The sequence below is a fragment of the Chlamydotis macqueenii genome, chromosome 5, assembly GCF_036417535.1.
Source record: "Chlamydotis macqueenii isolate bChlMac1 chromosome 5, bChlMac1.mat, whole genome shotgun sequence".
NCBI classification, from domain to species: domain Eukaryota; kingdom Metazoa; phylum Chordata; class Aves; order Otidiformes; family Otididae; genus Chlamydotis; species Chlamydotis macqueenii.
This window is the reverse complement of record NC_141560.1, coordinates 66,113,606-66,135,344: the sequence shown is the minus strand read 5'-3', so window position 1 is coordinate 66,135,344 and position 21,739 is coordinate 66,113,606. Positions and strand designations below refer to the sequence as shown.

Here is a 21,739-nt window from a genome sequence, read left to right as displayed (position 1 = left end):
ACTACTTACAGTCTTAAAGCGCCCAAATCTATGAATTGCTGCTGCCGGTGCTTCCCTGGATGTCATGGTGTTTTCTTGAGGAGGTAACCAGCCTCATACACACTAAGGGCAAACCAAATTTCTGTGCTAAATGTCCCAAACTGCATACTGGATCAGATTGCGAAATGAAAGGTGATTCCAGAGTATAATACATTGCAGGAATCGTGCTCGGTCTGATCGAAGAAGCTGATTTACAACTGGATCTAAACGCAGAGCAAGCCCTCAAATGCCCTGCCGTGAGACGGGCTGTCCAAGCCGTCCCTCTCCCTCCGCTCTCTGCGTGCCGAACGGGGGCTGCCCGCATTACTTAGCTGAGGGGATCTGACACGGCAGCAATGATGAGAAATGGGGAGGGAGAGAAAAGAGCCATTACTGTTTCTCCTTACACCCACTTTCAACCCTGTATGTTTGTACAGGTCTTTAAGCTTTTTATAGCTGGCCCATGCACAGCAAGAACAAATCAAGCAAGCAGCTGGACAAAGCCTTGGTATTTCTGACCTCTTCCAGCACGGGAGCATCCAAGCTTGCATCCAAATGGGCCCTGGGATCCAGGAAAGCTTTCAGGAAAGATTTGAGACGTTCTTTTTCATGTCTGAGTGGTGCAAGTAGCAGCAACCCTGGATATTGGCTTGTTGGTAGATTACATTACTGAAGGGCAATGTTTTAATTATATTAAACAGCTGTCAGCCTCGGAAGTTGTTCAACAAATTGAACTGTTGATCTTTTACATGGATTTTTTTTCCCGAAAGAAAATATTTAGTTAACACTCACCATTAAATCAATGACAAAAATACACTTTCCTGAAATACATTCTCTTTGATCTTTGCTAATTCGCAAGCGTCTCTGTCCGTACTTGTCTTTATCATCTTCATAGTCATTGTGAGAAAATGCTATTTTCACATTTTTTCTGGCTTATACTTGTTTATATTTTGTTGTGACATGGTTAGCTTTTAGTATTACATGTGACTCAAATAGAAAAGATATGGTGGTAAAACAAAATTTCTATGATTATTTTATGGGTTACCCTTAAATTGACCAGCACAGCTTCAGAAGTAAAAAGCAATTAGCAGGAAGAAGAGAAAAGGCTGCGATGCCTGGAAGGGACATATGCTAACCCATTTTCCAGATCTCCTCTCAGAAGATCACCCATGATGTTTGAAACTTGCTGGCTCACCTGGGTGACCTGTTGGTGGAGATGGCGTATAGGAAACATCTGCTTCCTCAGACCCATGTCTTGTGAGGAGTTCACATATGCTTCACTTTCTGAATATAACTAGCCCTGCCGAGTCTGGTAGGACTGTGTAGGTGAACACAGGTCAGTACAGACAGGAATGTGGCCTTCAGCCTTAATTTGTCCAGAAGCACAGAAGAAAAAACAGGTCCACTTTTTTCTCCTTATGGATCTATAGGAATTATCACGTCATAGTGTGCTCCGTCACCCCATGGTATGTGGAGATCAACGTGGTTTTAACCAGGCACATGAAATACATGACCAACAAATGGAAGGTAGTGAGGACAGCTTTAGAAGAGCCCCTTGGGGCTGGGAATGTGTCTGGAGTTCTGTCCCTGTCAGTCTGGGAATCTCCAAGAAGTACTGAAAGGATTTCCTCACACAGCAATCTGCAATACTGGCCTCTCTAAAGTCAGTGCAAGCTTTCTCTTCGGTGTCAACACGACCAAGATTTAATTCTTTCTAGACTTAAATATTTCTAGTATTTCAGATAGACACTGCTCATTCTTTTGTAAAAAAAATAAGATCAGAATTCCCATAGATTCCTTCAGAAAGACTATTACCATGGTTCTCGCTGTGCCCTACATGTTCCTCTCAAAATGCATGTTGCCCAAAATGTTGCTTCCTAAGCAGAGGGACGCATTTGCCTGGCTGGGCAAGGCACAGCTCCACCTTTGAGTTGCCTGTTGGGCTTTTCTCTCCCACTCTCTCTTTTTTGGAGATCCACCTGTATTTGCTGGTTTTCACTGCCATGGCTGATTCACGGGTGATGAGTACTGAGAAACTCTTGCTTTGGGTTTGTTACAGAGTCACAAAAATGTGTGCTGGCTGCTCTTGAAAGATGTGGTTGCTAAGGCTGTCCGCTTTCAAACCCCTCCATGAACTCTGGCACAGACCGGCTCTCTCCAAAGAGTCACCTTCAAGACCCAGAGTCTTGTACTTGGCAGTGGAGCCTCCTGTCAACGTCTGGTCCAAGAGAGGAGGGGAGGTAGGACTGAAGGGTGTGCCTGTGCTGTCTCTCACAGATCCCACAGCTGCTGTTGCAGATGGTAGCGCCCAGAAGTGTGAATGTGGGCAAACCATTGAGGACTGCTGGAAGTTTGGTGCTTCTAGAGGCATCATTTTAAAGTCTTAAAGTCCTGTCTGCTTACATCAGAACTGGTATCCGCATTCAATACATTAGTACATTCTGGTTATTAGCTGTTATGTATTAGCTTCAAAAAGTGAGATATGGTTTCCTTCATACAGTCTTCACCTACGAACCCTTCTGCTTCTAATAGACATGGGGAATATGATGAAAGAGAATATTCTGTGCCATTCCAGAGAAGATTAGACACATTTTTATTTGCTAATGCATTCCATCTCCAACATATTTACTGCTATAACATCTGGACCAAAAAAGATGTTTGGTAACCAGTGAAGTAACTTGGTAAAATTGCAATGTCTGGAGGGGATTGCTCTTGTGTTACTACGTGTTAGTCACACATGATGTGACTATATATCCAGTTAGTTAGAGTCCTAGGTTTATATATTTGATGAAGAGATGAAAATGGAATTTTTTTTTATAGGAAAGCAACGGAATAAAAGGGCCTCAGTGCAGATAGTTTAGTCTCCAAGTTAGATTTTATTTACTTATTTATCATTGCGGTTGTATGTGTAAGGCAATGAAGTGTTTTATTTGCATTGGTTAAGAAAATGTTTTCATCACTCAGCTATGCCTAACCAAATCATACAGCTAAATTGTTTGAAAATGTTTGATAACCAAAACCATTTGCAAATGCCAACACTTTTGTACACCTCAGCAGAAATGAACCTCTGCTGAAAATCTGGGCCAGAAGTAGTCTTTGCCATTAGGATTTTTCTCATGCAACAACTTTGTCCCAAGGCGAGTCGTCAGGTATCAATAATTAGTACCAAATAGCTGGTGGTCAAAGACAGCTGTTAAAAAGCATTTTGTCAGTCATAATTTAATTAATAATAGTAAATTATTTTTGTAAATCATCTGGAACTAACACAATGAACAATCTGGGAATTACTACTCATATCTAGAAATGCCTAACATTTCTGGAAATGTAACTTTCCAGAAACAACTAATGGTTCCTCTATTATTCCTTGTGCTGATTCCCAGATGACTTGCAGCTAAAAAAAAAAAAAAAGAAAAGAGAAACGGCTACTGTCTGCAAGTAATTTGCAAGTAAGCCAAGTGCAAGCAAGCCAATTACAATACAGAGCAAAATATTTCCAAGGTTCGTCTTTGACTCTGCTCCACCGGAGGCACGGGTAAAGCGTCCATCACTTTCAGCAAGAGTTAGAGAAGACTTGTTTACAAAATGCAGTCCTCAATGCCTCTTTCTGAATATCTTAGTTACTCACATAGTTATTTTCTCCATTTATGCTGAAGCAGCTTTGGACTCCCTTTCTGTCACTGCAGCAAAAGCAACATCATCAAATGGCCAGAAACTCTTCTCAGAGGTGTGCTCACACTCTTGACAGTGAAAAAGGAGGGAAAAATAATACTGATAAATGGAATAAGTTAAACAAAATATTTGATAATGTGCAAATAATACAATTTAAATTATTGCCACAGAATTAGTGGTCCTAGCTGTGATTTATAACTTGCAAGTCTTCCCAAAAGCGATAGTATAATGCTCATTGCTCACTTTAACACTTTTGAAAATCCTGTGCATACATTTTCAGGAATGCGAGAAACCACCCAAAACAAGCTTGAGTTTGCAGCCCAAAGTTCCATGTGATCCCAGCTGGATGACTTCAGAAGAAAGGTAGGTTAGTTTTAACGTATGTCTGAGCATGTTTTGGTTAGCGCATCCATCTCAGCAACGAGACCTCCTTGTTCATTCCAACTCTTCAGTTTTACAAGTAATCAAAAGATTACAAACTACTGTCTATGGCTTTTCAGAAACCTACTTTGTATGTTGGATCAGATCAAATGTATAATGGTTTGTTTTTTTTTAAATCAGCAATAGGAGAAAATGAGCAAAGCATAGCTCTTTGAAGATAAATACATAAAAACATGTAAGTACATTTCATGGCAATGCCTTTTACTTGCAGCCTGAGCGGCAAATCCTCAGAACTGTCTCTGCACGGCAGCCCGACCCAGCAGCCCCTCCGAAAGCCCAGTTTCCTGGGGCAGCGAAGGTCAAGTGCATCTCAAAACGGTACTCCGCACATGGTGCTTTGGGAGGTAAGCATGAAGATAAGTAGAAAATGGGAGAACTTGTATGGTTTCATTACCCAAAGAAATCTCTGCTGCTATTCCAAGAGTTTTTATTTGTGCTAAACTACTCCCTTATCAAATTTACATTCAAATGGCTCCAGTACAAGAGGTTAAGAAAACATGGGATATGTCATCCTTTGCCATCATCCTATGTGTAGACTTTCTACAAAAAGGAAGTGATATACCACTATACCACTCCAATTGTAAATCTTTGCTTCTTGACTGTAAACATGGAAACAGGCAGTAGTGTTCCTGCAACTCTGCAGAGCACCCCGTGCGCTCTGATTCAAAGTCAGTCATAGCAAATGACCACGTTGGGGCTCCGGGTCAAGCTGCAGCAGCAAATCTTACCAGTGCCCATCGCATCCTCTGCAGAAGGGCCCACAGAGCCACAAGCATCTCTAATGCCCTGCCATTCTGAATAAAAGTCATAAATTGTAGTACGAGGTATAAATTCCCTATCGATATTCTGCCCCAGCCTCAGGCATGGGAGAATAACGCAGTGTTAGGGCTGCTGAATGAGTGCTCTGTGTGCACCGAGTCATTAAAAACCTGGGGAACAGTCAACCATGACTGCACAAAAATAAATATACGGCCAACTGTAAATAGTACCCCTTCACCTGCTTCTTCAAGTAGAATTTTATAAGAATGTTTGTTAAAAGGAATTATTTTTTTTTCTTTTTAACAGGCAGATTTTGGTATATTTCAATTGAAACCATATGCTTGGTCTTACGCTGCTCAAATACAAAGTCAGTCTAGTTTTAAATTTAATGCACTGTTAAAAACACCTAAATAAAAATCTGAGTGAATGTGTTAGAATAGAAGAAGGGCATTTTCCAACTCCTGAAAAACTGATTTTGGAATACAAGTGAATTTTTCTATAGAAGCATATTTTGTTTTATTCTTTATTTGCTACATTTGGAAAGGTATGGATGAGAGGACATTAAACCAGTTAAATCCCAGGTTTTTTTTAAATCATTTTCCATCTTGTCTCATTTTTATCTGTACAAAGGATGCTATTATAAATATTTCCATTTTATCTGAGGCAAAGAATAGAAAGGCTAAACCATTGCGGAGATGTGTTTACTAATGCTACGTACAGGGGGTTAGCCTGAACATGTAAGTTCCCACTCTAAATTCATGAGCAGAGACTTTAAAGGATCAGTGAGAAGAGGAAATTTGATGACTAATCAGTATAAAATGTGTCAGATCTAGCTTTTATTGAGGAACTCATCCCTGCTCTTAAACCATAAGACTACGTGTGTAAATCAGAACACGCCAGCCTTACAAAGGTGGCAAAACTGGAAATTTTATAGTGTAAAATCTGCTTAAATTGTTGGGGAACTGACCTAGATAATAGGCCTGATAAAATTCAGCTTTCAGAAAATTTAGATGTTTTCAATACCCTGCCTCAAATGAACACATTAGATCACAGGACTGCAAATCCTGAGCAACTGTATCGATGGATTCATCCCACTGGAAATGACATCAGCATTCCCCCATCAGACTCTCTTCGATTTCTTCCAAGGCTTTTATTTAAATCCTTTTCCAACCCTGCCTGAGCAGAACATGTCAGGTTTTAAGCTTTTTCTATTTTGTAAGAGAGGGAGAGAAGAAAAGAGAAGAAAAGTTGTGGTGTTTTTTTTTTTTAATCCTAAAATAAATCTCATTTTATTCCTAATAGGTTAGAGGCAAGGAGAATGTGTTATCATGAATGATTAGTGAACTGTGTTCCTGTAACATCTGCAAAGTATATGTTTTCACATACAGCCTTTTCCCGTTCATGTAGAGCATTAAATATAACACAGAAAGGACAGAAAATCAAATAAACATTTTAACAGCACGATGCACTGTCTCTATAACAAACCACATCTACAGTAATGGGAAAACTTCTCCATGTGCTGGCCAATGATGCTGCCTTTTAAAATGTTTTCATTTCCACTGAGGAAGTGTTATTATTTCCACTTCAGGAACCTTGCAGAAGAAATACTAGCGATATCCCTTTTGGGTTTTGAGTTTTTTCATCAACAGACAGAAACTACACTAACATAATACCAGTAAATATTCATCCCTCCTCATTTCTCTCTTAACCTCTTCCCGTCTTAGGAAGCATCCAGATGCATCACTTCTCTTTTCAGAAATAACCTGAGCGCATCCTCAATTTTCTGCTTTATGGAAATTATGTTTACATAAAGTAAACCAGCACCCACTACAGAGTGGGCCTGTGGTAAAAAACCGCTTTCTGTATTTTTCTGCCAAGGTTGAGCTCATTTTGCTGTTGGCTAAAGTTGAAGTAGATTCAATACTAATTGCATATTCTTCTGAGAAAACCAGCCTGACAGACTCTTCCTGTTACTTGTATTCATGTTAAGCCTCATAGCCAATACTTCCTATAGCTGCTTGTGTTTTTTGAATTTGGTTTTCCGAATTGCGTGCCCAAGAAGGGCCAGTGCTAGAGGACTCTGAGAACTCTATGCCCAGACACAGCTGCGGTTTCAGCCTGAAATCCATCAAGAAGAAAAGGTTTATCAGAATTCATCAGCTTTAAAAATAAGCTAACAACCAAGTTGTTTTCTCTACAAATTTATATTTGAAAAATCTCTTATTCTTGAATTAAATTTGCCTTTCTGAGAAGTTAAAAATTTCAGTGTAATCACAGATAAGCATGCTGGCCCTGGAACATGCAGGACGGTTCATGCTTCACCATATTCATTCCTAATTTCTGTTGCATTTCAAAGTTATACTGAACGAAAATTAAGTGCTTCATAAAAGCTTCATCCAACAAATCTTTTTTTTTATTCTGCAGAATTTCTGGTATATTCCTACAAAAAAAAAAAAACCTGGCATCATTCTTTCATGGGCTATTTCATGCCCACCTAAGTTGATGTCATTTGAGCATTCAGTGCTACACCCTACAATTAGAAATTACACACACATACTTGTTAGTCTCATGTTTAAACAAGGTATCTTTATGTAAAGCTATAGAACAGTTCACAGCAGGAAAACAGAAGCCAGTAGTCAGAAAACAACATTTATACCCTGAAGCCTGTGGGGCCTTTAGGACCATATAACATATATCTGTTCTCCAAATTAATGGCCATTTACATCTGAAACATTCTGATGCTGCAAAGTTTACCGTCATCTGCGACAAAAATAGCGAGCGCATGCGAGCCAAAAACCGAGGATGAAGCACTGCTTGCAGAGGAAGGTTATGCAAGCGTCACCTGAAATCCAGTGCCGGGCTGCAATTTGCCATTGGTTTACAGGCAATTTCTGGACAAAACTGGAGACTGATTTTGGTGCTGTTGCACAAGAGGTTATGCAGAATTCTTTACAGTGCTATAAACATAATGCTGTTCAGGGGAAAAACAATGGCTTTACCACAGCAGGGTATATCATGCCAAGTATTTGTAAAAAGACAGTATCAGTATGCTGCTTTATTTTTGTTTCCAGTACTTTTTCCTCGTCTTATGCAAAAGGAATTTCTAAATGCTTGAGCAGGCACAGAGGGTGAAACACTGTCATGCTGAAATCAATGGGCCTTTTGACAATGCCGGGGTTTCAATGAGGGCCTTCATGGGAGCATGCCACAAGGAGCAGCTGTTTCTTGGATGCATCCCAAGAGCTCCCCAGATATCTGATCTCATACAACTGCCCCTACGGGTTCGCAGCAGAAAATGCAACGTTCAGCAGAAAACAGCTTGCTCTCCTCCCTGGTTCTCCCCACCCCACATTTCTGGTATTCCTGAGAAATTCCCTTCTGTCCTCCCTTGGTTTTATTGCCCTCTGTGCCTTCCAGATAATGCCAGAAATTACTTTTGAAAACTCTGTGTTGACACTGATTTTTTTATGTTGTTATTTCAGCCATTGCTGTGGTGTCCTGCTGCCATTAACCGTGACGAAAATGTTTGACCCTTCAACGCAGGTCTTGATGGATAAAAGGTAATTGTCACTTTCAGTGTTTCTCTTTCAAAAAAAAAAAAAAAATCTGATTTTCATTTGTATGCACATGGTTTGGGTATTCAGATTATCGCACCGCAGTCTCAGACTTTTGTCTTTTAGATGTGATTTTGGAATGAATAATGGCTGCTCATGCACAATATTGTTCTGTCAGTGTGAGCCTCTCTCTTTTCCATTGTTTGATGATTTTCAGTTAAATCTTGGGGTTCCGTTGCTTTGTAATCCTGACCCATAAGAGCCTTGGATCAGGCTGTTGTGTATTTTTCAGCAAGTTCCAGCTTTTACCAAAGCTTTGCCCTCTGAGTCACCAAGGCTGCAGATCCCATATTGCAGACTTCCTTCAAAAGCAGACATTCCAAGTGGGTTACTTGGGGAGAGACTATTTTGATGTAAAATTTAAATAAAACTTGGATAATGCATGCTGGATTGAAAATAGCAGTGGCCGGGAGTCGGCAGCTGCAGCAGGGAGCAACAGACATCTCTCAGTCTCTTAATGTATGAAGAGACGGAGAAAAAGTATTTACGAAGGCTGAATTTCTTACCCACTGTGGCACCGGCGAAAGCATAACCATGCTGACAAAGCTATAGCTGAGTGATTTACAGCGCGGTACTTCCATGAAGAGACCTCAAAAGTGGAGTTCACCACAACCCAAGTATCGGCCAAACCAGTCAACTGGCAGTAACACCAGCCGGGGTGGAAACCTCTGTAGATAATGTACTATGGCTGGCAAAGAACTGGGAACCAAGTAAAATATTAGGTGAAACAAGAGCGTCCTGGGAATAAAATTGTTCGAAAGAGCCCCTGTTGGCAAACACAAACCAAGGACAAATGCCAAGCAGGCTCTGTTGAATAAGCTTTAAACCTTTTATAGAAGGCTGAAGCACAAAAGCTTAGCCTAATCCAACCTATTTATATGAGTGTTTTCTGAACTTAATTACAAATTTAAAATGTTTCCAAATGTGTGGAGTGTTTCTGTTTGGATAGCTTGTCTGGCCTGGGTTCTCAGCACTGCGAAAGAAGTTGTTTGGACTGTGCAAACATGGCTCACCTTGAGGTGTATGCGCACGTGGTCTTAACCGACTCCGAGGCTTGGAAAGTCTACTTAAAGCAATTCAACGTGCGAAGGGTTCAGCTACTTGCCCAGCTGTCTCTGGGTTAGGCTTTTGTTGGTGGGCTGACTGGTTGGTCTATTTTTTGCTCGTTTCTTGGTGTTTGTTAGTCTTATGACCTCCTGTGCTTATGTAAAGTGCTTCAGTAGGCTCTAAAGTCGATACTCAGGAACACTGATAGCGCATTAAGTATTAAAGGCCGCACTACCAGCGAGCACTGGCATTCCACAGTGCTGTGTCACGCCGCAAAGGGCTTGGCCACGCAATTAAGCCCATCGCTGAGCTCTCTCTCAAAGAACTGCAAGGGAAGAAAGGAGCAGGTTGTGGAGCTCAGCAGGCTTGAGCTCAAGAAGAGCAGCTGGCCTCTACAGCAGCCATTTGCTTCACGTGTGCCCAGACACAGGATAGCTTGTGATTACAGAACGAAGCCGCTGTCAGGGAAGGGGCTGGAGACTCTGCGTGTGAAACGGAGGCGTCGGAAGTTGTGGCAGCATAAGAAATGGTAGAGCCAAAGTCCCCTGAGCCCCACAAGGCTCTAATCTACGATGCCCAGTGTAACAGTGAAAAAGCAGAGATGCAACAAGTTAACTGTAAGCATCACAGTTATTTACAACATGCAGAAAGTTAAAATATTTACATTAAAGAGGCGATAGAAATATTGGTGCAGGCAAAGCCCTCAGGAACAGCAGTGGGAATTTTAACTCTGGATGGCTGTGGGATTGGGTATAATCCCTGCTAGCTGGTGATTTTTTCCATGAAAGACGATGTGAAAGGAGCTGGTAACTTTACAGACCTTTTCTTTTTGTAATTTAACAATTCAAAAATAGTAAAGACAGATTTACACTAGTTACATGCAGGGTTCCACCCTGCTGTAATGCAGCCACTGGATTCACGCAGAATATTGCTTCAGGAAAGAGAAATGCTTAAAATTTTATATAGTCAGCCCCGTAGGATGAATTGTATTTGGATTGTCCTCAAACGCATCTGGCGTTCTATTTAAGAAGGGATTTTGCGTTTCATTTTCCCCTCTTGACCCTATCAAGGTTTGTTGCACAACACCTTCTCCGTGAACCTGCATCTTTTTCACCTTTGGAGTTTTTAATCCGTGACAAACCACGCGGCCCGAGCTGTGCTGGCTGAGGGGAGCTGCCGGGAAAATCTGACTTTTGGCAAAAAAAAAAAGTAGTTATTTCTAACGGGAAAACGAGAAAAAGCTGAGCAACTGGGGATTTTTGTTTATTGGGAGGAGAAAGGTGTGTGCGCCTGGCTCCCTCCCCTCCCCGAGGGGGGCGGTGCCCGGGGGCGATGCCCGGGGCGGGGGGCGGCCCGGCCGGGCCCGGCCCTGCCCGTGGCGGCGCGGGGGGCCGCTTCCTCCTCGGCGGGGGCTGCCCGGTTTTTAAAGGCGGGTTCGCCGGCACCCGCCCCTAGAGCGCCGCCAGGCCTCGGCCCGCCCTACCGGACCCGTCCCCGTCGAGTCCTGTCCCGTCCCGCGGCGGAGCCGGCCGTAGCGGCGGGGCCCGGGGGGACCGTGATGGGGCGCGGGCCCGCCCGCCCCTAGGCCGCGGGCCGCAGCATGCCGGCGGCGCTGCGCCTGCTGTGGCTGGGCGGCCTCTGCAGCCTCTGCCGCGGGTACTTCGAGGGCCCGCTGTACCCCGAGATGTCCAACGGCACCCTGCACCACTACTTCGTCCCCGACGGCGACTACGAGGAGAACGACGACCCCGAGCGCTGCCAGCTGCTCTTCAGGGTGAGCCAGCAGCGGCGGTGCGGGGCGGCGGCAGCGGCGGCGCCGGGCGGCGGGCTGAGCCTGCGGGAGGAGCTGACGGTGCTGGGTCGGCAGGTGGAAGACGCGGGCCGGGTGCTGGAGGGCATCGGCAAGAGCATCGCCTACGACCTGGACGGGGAGGAGAGCTACAGCACCTACCTGCGCCGGGAGTCCGCCCAGATCAGCGACGCCTACTCCAGCTCGGACCGGTCGCTGAGCGAGCTGGAGGGCAAGTTCCGTCAGGGGCAGGAGCAGGGCGGGCGGGAGGAGGCCCGCCTGGGCGACAGCTTCCTGGGGCTGCTGCTGCACGCCCGCGCCCTGCTGCGGGAGACCCGCCACGTCTCCAGCGGGCTGCGGGACAAGCACGACCTCCTGGCCCTCACCGTCCGCAGCCACGGCGCCCGCCTCAGCCGCCTGAAGAACGACTATCTCCGCGCCTGAGCCCCCGCCGCGGGGCCGGGGGGCTTCGGACGGCACCCCCCGTCCCGTCCCGGACCTCCACCCCGAGGGTGCAGCAGCGGGGGCGGACTGGAAAGAAGCGCCTCTTCGCCCGCATACATCCTTCACCCCGGGGCAAAAAAAAATAAAAACCCAACAAACTTATTTATTGTTCTCCTTAAACAAATCGCGCGTTTCTGTAAGCTGGGAGGTTAGAGGTATGTTTAACTTAATATCCCGTATTTAAAAAAAAAAAAAAATTGCCTTGCCTTGCGTCGTTTGTCTTTTGGTTACGAAGCGAAGGAAGCTTGCTCCTCTCCCATTCCCTGCCGTCGGTGTTTGGAGCACCTGGTCCGCGGCGGCTCACCTGCCACCAACTTGGGTAACGCGTGGCGCTCGCCAGCCGTGTCCGGACTCGCGTGTAGCCGATGCTTAAATAGCTTTTGTTGGTACTCTCCTTCAGGGTGCAACCTCTGGCCCTCTGTTAACTTTCCTAAACTTTTTGTAATGGTATGTATCCTACGCACGTAAAACATTGCTCTACTCCATAACTTAAAAGCTGTGATTTCCATTTGTGTTTTGAAAGACAGGACTTATTCTGGCAGGATTTGTACTCTTCCAGGCTTGCTTATCTGTGACTCTGAGCTACCGTAACCTCAAGAGCCAGCCGAAAAGGCTTATGTCAGATCCTGAGAATGCTGATGCAGATTTTTATAGTAAGAAGAAGAAGGAGCCCTAACAGCAATTGTCATTTCAGATCCCAAACTGGAGAGCCGGGTTTCTCAGAGCATGTTTCTGAAGCAGACAAAAAGGTTTAGTCTGTGCCAGGACAGTGACATTTCTTGTTGGCGCCTTTGTACTTTTGCTAGCTAAGCAACTAATAAAATTATTTGTGCTCCTAGACAATAGCAAAAGTGCCTCCTGGGAAGGAGGGCGAGGATTGTTTGGGTTTTTAGACTCATTGCTGTTTACTTGTCACTTTGGGGTAACACGGCTACTAGGTTACAGATACTGCAGGCAGAATCACTGTTTGGATGAAAAAAGTTCATATGTTGATTTAATAAATATTTGAAAACAATGTTAAAGCACATTCCTTTCTTTTATTGTTCTGCTTGAGACACTCTTGATTTAAAACATGCTGTTGTAATATGTCTTTTCAGCAAAAAATTACAAGTATGTAGATCCTGCCAAATGAAATAACTTGCTTTTTAGTAAAAACAAATAAAAATTTACAGACCCGAGAGGTAAGCAAGTTTCATTAAAAGCAATGATACAGAAGGGCGCGTACGGCGGCTCTTTTGGAATTTGTAAGCCTTTTTAAGAAACTAGCAACCTCATGGCACTGGAAGAGGAGCTGTTTAATGCACATTTGAGGTCTGATTTTGTTAAGCCTACTCGCACTCAGCTACGCTTTGGTCTGCAGACCATCCCGTTGGTAAGTTACTCAGCAGTGTCATGGGTCAACGTAAGTCACCTGGGACCAGAGTGCTGAAGGCACTGGAAAATGTCTGATGAAGGTAGGTGCTTACAGAGCCTCTGGGCCATCCAGCCAGCTTGCTTTCGCTAAAGGCAGTGAGGTGTAGCTCCTAGCAGGATACTTCAGACGTGCCTTTAGATCAGTGTCTTTGAAGATCTGCCTGAAAAAAAAAATGAAACATTTTATTGATTGACCTCAGTGGAACTACTTTGTGTTATTTTCAAGCATGTTGTCAAGTTAGAAGGTATGACAAGATCTAGCTCTTAAAAATTAATTTATTTGTGATACTTTCCTTGCCACTAAGGTTAGATACAACACCACAAGAGCGAAAAGGGGCCATCTGAGTCGCTCGGTCTTGTCTGCCCACCGTCACAGCAAACCATAGAGCATTTCTGGGATGGACCAAGCCCTAGAGGTGCCTGAGGGTTTTGTTCACGTCCAGTCTCTCCTTTCTCTCTGAATCTTGCCCCTTTGGAAGTAGGTGCCAAAGATGTCATGCAGTTCCATTTGTGCCTGCATGCTTTTTAAAAGGAGTTTTAGTCTCTGCTTACCCACTTTCTGAGTCATTGCTTATACCATGAACTGTAAACATCATTAAAGAAACTAAAATGACAGGCCTTGTGAGTTTTTTTAGCCATATGAGAGCAGCATTCAAATCCTAATAGAAAAATAGTAGTAGTGGTATAAAGCACAGCTTCTTGAATATGCTTTAAGCAGGTTGGCTATTCTATTTGCAGTAGACAACTTTTAGTCAAGCTCAAACTATCCCAAAATATGCAGCATAGCAAGAGAGTAAATATTTGCAGAGCATTATTTTCATATTTATGTGAATATATAATATACAATATGAATATATAATATTAATAGACAATCTCCTTACTTTTCAAAGCAGGAGATTACATGACCTGTGGAGATTTATAGTATAACTCGTTTCACTTAATACCCTTGTCTGTAAGTTGTCATCTAATGAAACAAAACTATGGTTCTTTAAAATCCATGCTAATATTTCATATAATAAATATGAATATTTTGATCATTATCTCCATTGATTAATGTTTCAGCAGAATTTAAACATTTTTTTATTTGAAACTGAAACAAAATCACAATTCTGCTCTGTAAGATTGATTATAAAAGGCTTTAAATGTTCTCTTTTAAAAGGAAAAGGCATACATCTGAGTCTGGTCTATGTGTAAGTTCACGTGTTTAGTAAAAAGTGTCAATCTTTTGTGGATTTTGTGAAGCCATGACAAAACTCTTTTAGGACATTTGAATCTACTACAACTTGATTTACATCATTTTCGTTGGTCTAAGCAAGTGTATATATAAATGTCCATTAAAAATGTGTCAATTTTGAGTTGGAGCTGATACACTAAATGGCCTTCATAATGTGCTACAAAGTGCCTGCATGAACTAGGTGTTCAGTGATATCCAGCAGTTTAAAGTTTTAAATTCAAAATTGTTCTTTATATTGCAGTTCTTTTGGCAATCTTATAATTTTTGCTGCTTTTGCTTTTTTTTTATCTGATAAAACTTATTTTATTAGAAGAAATGAAGATCCTCTGGTATTATACAACCTATTCCAAATAGTAAAGGTCTTTTTATCATTGAAAATTTAGTGAGGATTTTTAAGCAAAGGGCCTTAAAAGGATGATTGTAGCAGCTATTTTGACCCAATAGCTCCTCCTGTTGTGTTTAAATATTGCATCAGTATTGGGTTCCTTTCCCCTTCCTTCCTTTCCCCTTCCTTCCTTTCCCCTTCCTTCCTTTCCCTTTCCTTCCTTTCCCCTTCCTTCCTTTCCCCTTCCTTCCTTTCCCCTTTTCAAAATCTGTGTTGCTTTCTTAATTAATTTAGGAGTTGATGGTACTGAAGAGCAGATGACAATGTTTTCTGGAGGAAAAAAAAATCAAGCAATGCAGCTGTAAGTCACGGAGAGCTTACTTAATATTTGAGTTTTCTTTGCCACTCGGCCTGTGATTTAACTTACTAAGGACAGCATTAAGAGACAAGCTGCCACTCCTCTCCAGGTGATTTACTTTCAAAGGCAATGCTCTGCTATAGACGTTTTTTCATGTCTGCAGATACTCATGTGGAGAGGAAGGAGCTCAGTGTGAATATGAAGCAAACTGTGCTGTCTCACATCAGCACTAATAAAAGCTTGGAAAAGAAATGGCTGCATTTGCAAATGGCAGCATTTGCAAACAGCCACATCTGTGCCAAGTCCATGGCTGGGAATTACGGGTGGTCATGGTGGAAATTGTGGCTGTCTAAATTGCAACTTCCAAAGTTTCACAGGTTGACTTACCCAGAACCATCCTGAGAAAGAGAGAAGTTGAGGGAAGCTTTCAAAAACACGGTAGAGCCTCTCAAAAATCCTGTGTGTGCCAGCTGGGTGTATGAATTGTCAAAGCTAAGCTGCAGCTGCTGTAGGATGTCACGTGCTCGGATGCAGGTTGGCAAGATGCCTGCCTCGGAAGCAAAAAAAATACATGTGCCGTAGTCAATAGAAACAACCTGGTGAGCTCCAGAGAAAGCATCAGCTCTGGTTATGATCTTTCCTTGAGAACTTCTATTTTGTGGAGAAAGTCTCTTGGCTCTGTCTTCTGCTGGTGGCGTAGCTGTTTATTTCAATGGGCTTCATGTTACTTTACAAACCTCTTGCTCACGTTTCTCAGATACCACTTTTGTGATTGGTAAAGAAATTTTCAGCTTACACTGAAGTGCTGTTGAGTGAAATGTATTTGACAGTCATTATTCCTGAAGTAATCCTACACGTTCAAAATCTGGCATTTTTCTGTCTTTTAAAGTGTATTTTTTCTTACAGCCCACTGGGGAATTTATTTTCTATTAGTTTGATTTTTGGTGAGCCATTAGCAAAAATTGAACAATTTGTGTGTCCGTATTTCATTCCTGAAGTATGTAAAGCTGGCAAAAATACTGACCCCACTACATGCTTTTTGAAAAACCTTTTATTAGAATATTAATGTATAAAAAGACTATAACTCTGCTTATTTTATTTTCTTCATAAAGTTGTCATCCTGCCTACAAGATCAGTTTACAACTGGAAAAGGCAGAATTTAATGACCAATTCTGTAACAAGGAAAACATATGGTCTCCATAATCATTACATTTTTAATGATGTGGCTTGGACAGAGTCATCCATGGCTTGTAGAGTCATTTGTCCTCGAAAACTGCCTTACCTTGGGGAGGTATCGCTGAGGATCTCCTACCTGCCATTAGCGTTCTTTCCTGAGAAAAGACCATGCCAAGTGTCTCATATTTTCTCAGATTACAACCTTCCTTAGGCTGTATGCACACATCTTTTAAGTCCTTAGAAACTGCCTATGTAGTAGTAATTGTTCATGTCTGAACTTTCTTCAGGGGGGAAAAAAAAATGTCCTTGGAGAAGGCTGGCTTAGGGACAGATTCATTATCCAGCACTAGATATTGGCAAATGCAGGATGACCGAAAAAGCTGTGTACTCGCATCGTATTTTCCATACTTTTTCCACACTGCAAACAATTCACTGTGACAGGAGTTACCAACATAAATTAGTTTTAGTGTAAATAATAGAGACTTTACTATAGACAGACTGTCCAAACTGCAAGATGTTTTTTCTTTTTACTTATTATCTCTTCTCAAAAATAACGTGACCAAGATTTTCAGTTTAGTGCTAAGCCCAAGACAATTAATTCAGTGGGCCTTTGGTCTCAGGTTCTCAGCTCTTTGACTTAAATTTATCTAAGAGCTTGTTATGCCTTTACCTAGGTAATGATAAAGAATTACTTCCCGTGCACTTTCTCTGTTGATAGCTCTTTGGTTGATCAAGAGCAGTCAACCTTTCTTAATAGCAGGCTTTGTCCTTTTCTATGAATATGAATTTGTTTCTAATGTAATGTGATTTAACTGAGATTTGTATTAAAATTCAGAGTAACGTGAGTGCATATGTTAAATACCTTGAAAGTTAGGTTTTGATGCTTTCTTACAAAGTAATATACTTACTAACTCTGGATTCTAACAGAGGCACAGCGAAACACAAGTTGGTTCATAACTGGGTCAGCAGACAAGTCAGGATGCTATTAGGTTCTTCATTTTAAATAATATCTTGCATATCCTCTAATTTCAGAAGAGTAACCCTAGAAAAAAAATGAGTGAATGAACAAGAGGTAAACCACGCTCAGTTTTTTTTTTTCCTGATATGAAAGGAGTAAAGCAGACCATGCACATGAAGAATGAACCAAAGTTCACCCTGTGCTCGTTTACCCTAGAAGCTAATTTGCAACCAGGCCCAGTTTTTATTTCTAACATTTATATTTCTGTGGCAATTAGGGTTTTCAAAAAGCCAAGCATCCCCTTGTGCCTACATATATATTGATTTATAGCTCCTATCCTAATCACCTTCCCATTGTGTCTGGTTCCATATTTACTTAGATACTCTTACTGAATTTAATATTAATTCCTCTACATTTCTAAGCTACATTTCAGTCTGCCCTGCTGCACAGACGTCTCAGGCCTGCTGTTTATATCTCCTCAGCACGCGTCTGGAGCTGAAGTTCACAGGACCAGGAAAACATTATTATTGTTGGTACGCCTGACCCAACTGGGAATACTGGTCTAGTTCATAGCCTTCTGCTGTCATGTCAGTGTAACAGATTTACTGGACAAAATTCAGAGTTTGCTTCCTACGGATGTTCTGCTGCTTATGCTCTTTGCATGTTAGCCTGTGACTTTAAATTTCACAACGCCCTTTACCTACTAATTGCTGCTGACCTTAAATTTATTTGGCAGTAACTTACTGCAAAGCCTCGCAGTGACACGGAAACCCACGGTATCGTACTGCCCCGTATGAATGATAGCGACAGAGCAGAGCCCAAAGGGAACCGGTGAACTGATCTTGCATTACAGGGTTCAGCCAAACGATGTTGTGACAGGAAAAAGGCACATAAATGTACTGTAAAATAAATTAAGGTCCAGATTTTCATTATACAGGACTTCTGACATACCTCTTTTAGACTTCTTTCTTTTATAGACACTCAGCAAATACAAGCACAACACTAATGAGTCATATTTTGCTGAGTTATGTCATCCCGAAGGCGGTTTGTTTTTATTTCCACTTGGATAGGATACTTTTCCACTTGTGTATTATGTAACACTCCTTATAAAAATAGAGACCCGGTCCTGCAAACACCTTGGAGTGCTCCTGTTACCGAATGAGACTTACGGCTGGTTCAATTCTCACGCTCTCCTTATTATGCCTCTAATACTTCAAAATGTTCCCCTTTGGGCTTGGAAAAAAAGTCTCCATTCTTGGTCTCTGTACAGCTTTTCTTCTCCTTTTTTTTTTTTTTTTTTTTTTTGATAATGAACAGTAATTAAAACTCTGGAATAAATAAAGCAAGGAATTTGTAAACAGTACAGATGAAATGAACCCAGTTACCTGCCAGACATTCAATCTGTCAAGCCTTCAAAATAATTTATAATTTTCAAGCTCCTTATTTCAAATAACATACTTAAATGGCAAGGGGAGGGAGGAGGTATACATTAGAAAGTTATTAAGAAGTAAAAAAAAAAGCAGGAAGATAGCCATGACAACCAAGAATATGTGTGTTCCTTAGGGAAAATGGGAAAAAAAGCAAGGCAAGAATGTGAAAGAAAAGTGGAAAATGGATTTGGGACCTAATTTGAAAGCAACTAATTCCTACCACTCTTTCCTTAAAAGAAAGTCATGCATCCAACTCCATGCATTACAGCACTGCTTTGGCTCATGAAGATTGTTTTTTTTATTGAAGATGGTGAATGATAACTACCAACAAAAATATTTAATTTCCTATAAGTCGCAGACTCGGTCTTAGCCCTTTCTAACTGCCAAAATGCTTAGACAGTCTCTAAACAGTCATTGAATATTTTCACTTCTGCATGTACTAGTTTCCATCCAGCTAGCCAACTTTTCCTCTTTGAGAATGCTTTCCTGTCTGTGAAAAGTGCTACTTAGGCAACATTTATGTTGAATATTTTCCTTTTATTGGTTATACAGAGGCACCAGCACTTTTTGGGGTGCTTTGCAGACCACAGTAGGGCCACGGAGTGTCCAGTGGAGCAGATGCCTCTTGCACAGCTGGGAAAAAGCTTCCCATCTGGAGGAAAGTAAAGTTTTTCCTTTTCTTTTTTAGTTCAGCTCTTCTTTTTCATGTCAGTCATGCCACCAGCTTATGCATACCAAAGAAGGTGAGGATTCCAGTCCAGTACAAGCTGAAAACTTGAAGACCAACATGGGCCACTGCAGCTGAAAACTGCTAGGTGATTGTTCCACTATTGCCTTGGTGAGCCACATTTCTGTCCGTTAGAACTTCCCTCTCTTCAACCACAAGAAACACACTGTTCAAATAAATGCAGCATTAACGTATTTGCCAGCCAGAAGGTATCAGGCACTAAATAATGAGGGTATCTTAATACTGGTTTAAAATTTATTCCCAGAAAATTCATCTGCCTGAAGCTTACTGCTCACAAGATTTGATTGACAGTAAAATCATCTCATCATAGAATCATTTAGGTTGGAAAAGACCTTTAAAGTCATTGGGTCCAACCATAAACCTGACGCTGCCAAGTCTGCCACTAAACCATGTCCCTAAGCACCACATCTACATGGTTTTTTAAATATCCTCAAGGATGGTGACTCCACCACTTCCCTGGGCAGCCTGTTCTAATGCTTGATAACCCTTTCAGTTAAGAAATTTTTTCCAGTGTCCAATCTAAACCTCCCCTGGTGTAACTTCAGGCCATTTCCTCTCATCCTATTGCTTGCTACTTGGGAGAAGAGACCAACACCCACCTCACTACAACCTCCTTTCAGACAGTTGTAGTGATAAGCTCTCCCCTCAGCCTCCTTTTCTCCAGACTAAACACCAGTTCCCTCAGCTGCTCCTCTAGGACTTGTCCTCTAGGGCCTTCTCCAGCTTTGTTGCTCTTCTCTGGACACACTCCAGTGCCTCAATGTCTTTCCCAAAATGTGCCCCAAAACTGAGCACAGTATTTGAGGTGCAGCCCCACCAGTGCCGAGAACAGGGGGATGACCTGCTGCTGGCCACACTGTTCTTGATACAAGTCTGACCTTTAACTCAGAGAAGACAGGCAAGGGCCACCCTGTCTGAAACAGCCAGGGTGTTTTATGCCACAACATCGGCTCTGTTCGGCAATAGTCCCACTAAATCTTGCCTGTAAAGGCCATCTTTTGTTTTAGGTGATGTTTACTGTAGGCTACATCTGGCATAAAAAGACCCCAGTTTGGTCTTTTCTTTCTTTCCCCCTCCCCTTTTCCCCTTTTATTTCCCTTTTTTTTTTCTTTTTCTTTCTCTTTTTCTTTCCCCTTTTCTTTTCCTTTTTCCTTTTCTTTCCTTTTTTTTTTTTTTTTTCCTTTTCTTTCTTTTTTTTCCTTCTCTGCTCCTGCTGTAAGGGCATGTGCCCCATCACACCTAGCAAGGATGGCCAGGACACCCTTCGGTGTATTTCTTCCTGGGTCCCTGCTTTGGTCCTGCGGTCCGAAGAGGGATCTTTGTACAATCTCTCTCTCTCTATATATATCCTTTCCAAAAACTGGGAGTCTGAAGTGGCTGGAAAGCATTTGTTCCACCCGATCACACTCAAATCAAGGCCAAATGCCTTTTTAAAATCCACCCCTCAGTCAAGCGCAGGGCCGGCGCGGTGCTAACACGGAACTCGCCCAGCCCGGTTCTCTCCGCTGTGTTTCGCGGCGGACTAAATCCGTGAAAGATTCCCCCTTAGCCTGAAAGAGATTCCCCCAGCCGCCTTCCCCGGCAAACGCCGCCGCCGGCTGCTGCGAGCCGACGGCTCCGGGCGCGGTGGGAGGGCGCGGCGGCGGCGGGTTCCTCCCCGGGGCCGGGCCGGGCCTACCCTGCCAGGCCGGGCCGGGCCAGGCCGCGGGCGGGCAGGTAAGGGGGGCTGGGGCGGGCCGGGCTGGGGCTGGTTCCCCGTGGGGGCGGTTCCCCGTGGGGGAGCTGCTCGGGGCGGGGGCGGCCGTAACGTTCTCCCCCGGCCCCACCCGTGAGCGGCTGTGGGCCTCGCCTCCTTCACGCCCCTCCGGGGGAAGCGCGTCCGACCCCCGCAGAGGAATCCTTCCGGCGGTGTATCTCTTCCTGGGCCTCCGTACACAGTCGTGAAGTAATATAAAAGTGCAAATTTTATTTCCTTTGCGGTACGCGCTTGCTTCTTTGTTTCTGTTGTAATCCGAGATAAGAGCATCAGGCAAATGTTTTCCCGCAGGCTTTTTGGTGCGATTGTGGCCGAAATGGTGCAACTGAGCCTTGCACCGCGTGCGCTGTGTTTATCCGGGGTTATTCTTTTTCTGAAGTTTGCACTAATTTTTCGCTGGGGCAGTGCTTACAAGATAGAAATCCTCAGTTCAAACGGAGGCCAGTTTGGGCTCTTCCTGCAGTTGTCTAAGTTTTTATGGGTCCGTGTTAAATTCTGCT

General features: G+C 42.9%; 2 protein-coding genes across 3 annotated transcripts in view; both read left to right on the top strand.

Moving 5' to 3' along the window:
* The first annotated feature begins 10,843 nt into the window (after window positions 1-10,843).
* FIBIN (fin bud initiation factor homolog) lies at window positions 10,844-12,856 on the top strand. Of its 2 annotated transcripts, XM_086750087.1 has the most exons (2): window positions 10,844-11,322; window positions 11,416-12,856. In XM_086750087.1, the coding sequence occupies exons 1-2, from the start codon at window positions 11,149-11,151 to the stop codon at window positions 11,779-11,781; spliced, it is 540 nt and encodes a 179-aa protein (XP_086606213.1). In that variant the 5' UTR covers window positions 10,844-11,148; the 3' UTR covers window positions 11,782-12,856. The 2 variants fall into 2 exon arrangements, with proteins under 2 accessions (XP_086606213.1, XP_086606212.1); XM_086750086.1 differs by having other exon boundaries at window positions 10,847-12,856.
* An 8,223-nt stretch (window positions 12,857-21,079) lies between these two features.
* BBOX1 (gamma-butyrobetaine hydroxylase 1) overlaps window positions 21,080-21,739 on the top strand; it is a 41,739-nt gene continuing 41,079 nt past the window's right edge. Inside the window, exon 1 of the mRNA XM_086749122.1 lies at window positions 21,080-21,199. The gene's annotated coding sequence lies outside the window, so the exon portion shown is untranslated. The remainder of the gene's footprint in view (window positions 21,200-21,739) is intronic.